This window comes from Gregarina niphandrodes (genome assembly GCF_000223845.1).
Source record: "Gregarina niphandrodes unplaced genomic scaffold scaffold00012, whole genome shotgun sequence".
NCBI classification, from domain to species: domain Eukaryota; phylum Apicomplexa; class Conoidasida; order Eugregarinorida; family Gregarinidae; genus Gregarina; species Gregarina niphandrodes.
Window position 1 is genome coordinate 61,537 of NW_011645782.1, and position 5,563 is coordinate 67,099.

The 5,563-nt window shown below is 52.8% G+C and overlaps 4 protein-coding genes across 4 annotated transcripts; all 4 read left to right on the top strand.

Annotated features, from left to right (window-relative positions):
• Nucleotides 1–22: 22 nt before the first annotated feature.
• GNI_070660 (hypothetical protein) lies at nucleotides 23–679 on the top strand (the record flags this gene model as incomplete). The annotated part of the gene is made up of 2 exons (XM_011132005.1): nucleotides 23–155; nucleotides 345–679. 2 exons carry the CDS (start codon nucleotides 23–25, stop codon nucleotides 677–679), a joined length of 468 nt encoding a protein of 155 aa, XP_011130307.1.
• Nucleotides 680–735: 56 nt separating this feature from the next.
• On the top strand, nucleotides 736–1,342 carry GNI_070670 (hypothetical protein; the record flags this gene model as incomplete). Its single annotated transcript, XM_011132006.1, has 2 exons — nucleotides 736–874; nucleotides 987–1,342. The coding sequence occupies 2 exons, from the start codon at nucleotides 736–738 to the stop codon at nucleotides 1,340–1,342; spliced, it is 495 nt and encodes a 164-aa protein (XP_011130308.1).
• Nucleotides 1,343–1,487: 145 nt separating this feature from the next.
• Nucleotides 1,488–3,858, top strand: GNI_070680 (hypothetical protein; the record flags this gene model as incomplete). Its single annotated transcript, XM_011132007.1, has 3 exons — nucleotides 1,488–2,793; nucleotides 2,885–3,253; nucleotides 3,335–3,858. 3 exons carry the CDS (start codon nucleotides 1,488–1,490, stop codon nucleotides 3,856–3,858), a joined length of 2,199 nt encoding a protein of 732 aa, XP_011130309.1.
• Nucleotides 3,859–4,076: 218 nt separating this feature from the next.
• Nucleotides 4,077–5,563, top strand: GNI_070690 (pentapeptide repeat protein; the record flags this gene model as incomplete). The annotated part of the gene is made up of 1 exon (XM_011132008.1): nucleotides 4,077–5,563. A coding segment is annotated over one exon (1,487 nt), but the record flags the coding sequence as incomplete, so codon positions are not given.

A 5,563-nucleotide genomic window follows, 5' to 3' on the forward strand; every position in this document is an offset into this window, starting at 1 on the left:
TAATTAGTGGCAGCAATTGATAATGGGAACGGAGCTTTTGCAAACATCGTACCAAAACGGGGGATGGAGTGAACCGTTTAAACAGCAAGAAGACGAAGCAGCAACCTACTACGCCATCCTCTTCAGCCAACTACTTTTGGACAAGGAATTCGACAGTAAGAGATCACCCCCAGCTGTGGAACTTGGAGGAGAGACTGAGGGAACATCACACGGAAGAGGGAACATCACACGGAAGAGGGAACATCCATCACACGGAAGAGGGAACATCCATCACACGGAAGATGCTAGCACTATATTCGGGCAAGTACTAGACCGATGGCTGTGATATATGGTGACTATGATAGAGGCGTATGGAATGCTGTCCGACAAGTGCAAGACTGATTGGACGAGAGAGTCGCTCGAGGCCGACTTCGCGACCATGATTGAAAATATGGGAGGCGAGGGGTCGGTGGAGCCTGACCCGATTTCATTCCAGAGAGACCCCGAAATGTTTTGCTACGTGCCGATTGGTGCGGACGGTATTTCGGAAGCGGTCACGGTGACTATGACTTGTGATCCTGCGATGGCTCGGAAGCCCGCGGAGATGGAGGCAATCAAGACAGCCTCACAAACCATACCCATTGCCGGCCACAACCTCGGCCTATTCTCAATCGACTCCATTGCATTCGGCAGGCCTTAAAGTTCACACGTGTGCGCTTGGCCCAGGAGGTTAAAATCCGTCTTTTTTCCATCGAAATGGACCTTCAACCAATGGACTACATACAGGTTACTCTCACGCCGGAGGGCTGGGACTACCTGCTCACAGGCACAGACGAGCAAGTGCTATGTTACGCTCTCAAATTTGTGCACAAAATAGTCAACAGACAATTTACGAGTACCCTTCCCGACCACTCTCGACCTGCCACTGTGTAGTCACCCCCGCTGCAGCTGCCTGCCCGCTAGTAGTCGTCACTTTTTGCGGTCGGGGGTGATAGTTGTATGTTAAGGTGCTTATGCCATGATGTCTGCTGAGTGCAGCCGGATGTGGCCCATCCATAAGTTAGAGGAGACGTACAACTTGATGGTACAGGACCTCTTGAGCCCGCAAATCGACCCCTGCCCGATCACATACATGACGCAGTGGCACTACATGCGTGAGGACCATATCGGCTGGGCGTACGTGCCCGTTACCGCTGACGGCATGGTGGAGGCCATCACCATGGTCGTGGCCGAACAACCAGACCGCGCCAACCTCATCCCCGACACAGTTGACCGAATCACCACCCCCAACGGCTCCATCGAACTCCTGAGCAACCTCCCCACTACCTTTTGTATCGACGAAGTCGAATTCGGACGGCCGTAACCCCGAACGACGAAAAGGCTTGTGCCCCAGACCACGGTGGGCTGGTTGCGGCCGGGGGTGGGTGGGCGGCCAAAGAGAAGGGAGGGCAGTGCCATCTGCTGTGAAATTTTTGCTCGGAACAGTTCGTGTGCTTGAGTGCATTCTGATGAAGACTGTGCTGATCATTCCTCCGTTGAATGAGACCCCTGTAGAGTATTTGCGGAATCGGGCACACGAAGTATCGGACAACTCATCGGTATTGGTCGGACGTGATACGTTGTTGCAGGGAGAGTCATTAAATTTCAGTTGGCTAGTCCTGACAGAATGGCCACCGGACTTAAGTCGGGCCACACTTGATGAGAACCACCTTACCTTTGATAATGTGTCCCAAGAAATACGCCTGTTGGACATGGGGACGGCGTTGAAATCGTCCTTAGGCGGGCCCCTAGGACGTGTCAGTCAAGACCAAGATACCCACCGCTTCGACCCGTCTCAAAATGCACCCCGCGGACTAGATCTATCGCCCGGTATGTCGCCCGGTATGTCGCATGACATATCGGACAATACCCCAAACCCCACTTCAAACGACATGTCCCATGACATGTCGAATGGTGGTGTGTCGAATTGTGGTGTGTCGAATTGTGGTGTGTCGAATGGTGGTGTGTCGAATGGTGGTGTGTCGAATGGTGGTGTGTCGAATGGTGTGTTGCCGGACGTTATTCAGGGCGTTACTCACAATGTGTCTCGCAATGTGTCTCTCAACCCGGTGGGCGAGTCATCTCCGCCTTTGTCTCCCAGTAAGATGCCGGCGACGGAGTCTGACAACCGCAGTTTATCTCCTAGTCGTAAGCAGCGCATGTCTGTGGGAGCGGCGGTGCGGGGTATTTTCGGAAAGGTGAAGTCCGAGGGCCGGAAGGGGTCCGTGACGGCCAAGTCGGGTACAAGCTTGGACCAAGGTCCGGAGTTGGCGAGTTCAGTGGGGGACGATAGTTTCAAGATGTCTTCTGTGGAAATGTCGAGCGCCGGGCAGGACCTGCAGGTGAGCGGGAGCGGGAGCGCTAGCGGGAGCGGAAGCCAGGATGCGGTGCGGGGATTACGAAGACACCAAAGCGAGTTTGCTAAAAAAAAACGCATAGTTACTCACGAGTTCGAAGATGACCAAACTTCCATGGCTAGTATCCTCCAATCCGTTGAAGATGATCCGGCCCACGACCCTCCCCTATGCCCTAGCTCCATCAAGAAACAATCCGCTCCCCACCAACCCAGGATCTACCTACCATACGACATACACGACAAACTCGTCACCGCCGACATACTAACAGATCTCAATCCTCCTACTACTGCTCTCACACAGCAACTATGGGAAAGCCAGTCAGACCCCGTCGAACATATCTCCTACTGCTGCCAATATATACCCACATACTTCAACGGCATATGTATCGGATGCCTGTATAAAATGCGTCTAAACATAAGTAAAGAATACGCACACGTGTGGACGATCAAGCACACAGGGACACAGGGAAATGCATATTGCAAGGGAAATGTACATTGCAATGTGTTTAGCGGTGTTAAAGAATCGACTAGGCTTATACAACAAGCTGCACTGCGTCTTGAAACAGAAAGATTCCTCGTCTTTACCCGATGGTACTCTCGGCTTCTTGGATGGAGATGCTCCCTTGGTTTGTCCGGATCCCATAGTGACAGTTTCGCACCCCATCAAGGTGTGTAAGTCAGTGGAACTTTGTACATACCTGATTGAAGACGACCAGCTGTTCGTAAAGATTGCTAACGTGACGGAAGATTACTCGATCATCATTGACTCCATGAACACGAGAACGGCTCCGTTACAGGAGGCAGAGTTTCCCCTGGAGATGTCGCCCAAATCGGAATACGTAATATCCGTGCCAACGTCTCTCATGAGACCCACCAACCGTAAGCTCCCCCCCCTCCCTTTTTTGCCGGGTGTGCAAACGTGTGTGCAAACGTGTTTGCAAACGTGTGTTTTTTTTGTAGTCGGTGAGAAGCGGACCTGGAACGAGTTAGATCACAAGACGGTGTTTACGTTGGCAATTCAGTGGCACATCGAGGGTAACACGCCGTCGTGGGCGCAGCATGCTGCGGACTGCCGGCCGCACATTCCAACGCCGTTACAGATGACGTTATTGTCGTGTGTAGGTGGGGACTCTTTGGGCAGCCAACTGACGGTGGAGGCGCTGATCACTAACTATGAGAACGAACCGATCGATTTAGTTCTACTTTCACCAGATGTAGACGAACAACTGGACAAGATCCTCGCACAGTGCGCACCTGGCATACCCTACCCCTCTAACATTATTGCACTAATCCGTGAAAATCTGACTGAGTCAGCTGGCACGGCTTGGTCACTTTCATTTCAGGTTATCGGGGTCATTAAACCCCGTGACTCCAAGCGATTCTGTCTCTCCGCCTGGGTTGTTGGAGAACACGAAAAGACCCGCTTCCCTTCACTCTTTCTTCTCGACTTAACACACTCCAGACTCATCCTGGTGGAGCCATAACTCTAGTAAATTCTGGTGGAGCCATAACTATGATAAAACCTATATACGCGCCGACTTGGAAGCTAACTGCGTCTAGCTGAGAAGACCCAACCTGCCTGACTCGGCACAGTCAGTCCTGACCTGGCACAGTCAGTCCTGACCGGGCACGGCCTGGTGCACAATCGGCTCACTGCAATGTTGGCCGAATCGATTTCTGTGTGTGGGACAAGCGTTTGTGAATGCGTTGGCGGCTCTTGGTAGTGCTGACGGAAGCGCAATGGGAGTGGGAGTGGCCAGTGGAGGACTGGTATCCTCAGTTAGTAGATCCTGACGAATTTGACGCTATTTTGGAACCATTTCCGGAGGGACCGGATGATGAGGGAATCGACGTGGACAATCCTGGCGCGCCCCCCTCGGACGTCGATTGGCTCCCCCTCGGTCCGGGCCACTTGCCACTGGGCGATCCGCGGGTACCGATCGACGTAGACATTCCACTCATTCCAGACATACGGATCGATGTTCGAGACACCTGGACCGAACCGGAAGAAGATGAAGTGGATGAAACGTCCAGCTGGCCGTCGCTGGACATAACCGATACGGAAGGACAAACCACGTGGTCGTGGGGCACTTATTCCGGTCCTATCGCACCTGACGAAAAATCGCGACCCGCTCCGAAAAAAACATCGGGAGAAACTGAGGAGGTAACAACGGAAGTGGTACCGACGGCAAAAGGAACATCGGGAATAACAATAAAGGATAATTTGTCATCCGGAAAGCAACTCACCACTAATGGTATACCATCGTCATCTAATGCGATGCATACCAGTTTGACTGATCCAGCTATTGAACAAATGACTCAACAAACGACCGCGGATGAGATGAGGAAAATGCCCGTCTCCGAACCAATCCGGACCACCACTACCCAACCCCCCTTCCCGACCATTGTGGAGCGAACTCGCCCCGAAAAAAGTCTGGAACTTACGACTGGATTCGTTTCCACCAGATTCGGCTCTATCGGATCTGATGCCATCGGACCTTGGGATTCAACCGCTATCGAAACCACCACCGCTGAGTCAACTGCGGTGCCCGTTGTCACTTCAACCAATCGCCACTCTGACTCCTCCTCATACACAACTGCGCCCCTATCAACGACAAGCGCACCCGCCACTGTCGACTTGTCTAACTCACCACCGGCTTCAACCTGGCCGCAAAAGGCGGTCGAGTCGACGACCCAATCACCTGTTACCAGTTGGCCCATCACCACTCAGTGGCCCACTGGCACTCACGAATCTACTCCCGTCGGGTACACCACTAACTGGACATCGTCATTACCGACTGATGTCTTCTCGTCGCTGGGTAGTTCTACGAAAACACCCTCGACTAGTAAAGCTTCATTGCCACTGTTCGATCACCATACCTCATCTAATGTACCTCTAACGGAACATACTCTGTCCCGCTCTACTCTGACCGAATCCACCCTGACTGAGACCACGCTCACTACCCTACCTGAATCTAATCTGACTGAGGCTACTCTGCCTGAGGCTACTCTGCCTGAGGCTACTCTGCCTGAGGCTACTCTGCCGGAGGCTACTCTGCCTGAGGCTACTCTGACTGAGGCTACTCTGACTGAGGCTACTCTGACTGAGGCTACTCTGACTGAGGCTACTCTGACTGAGGCTACGCTGACTGAGGCTACTCTGACTGAGGCTACTCTGCCGGAGGCTAC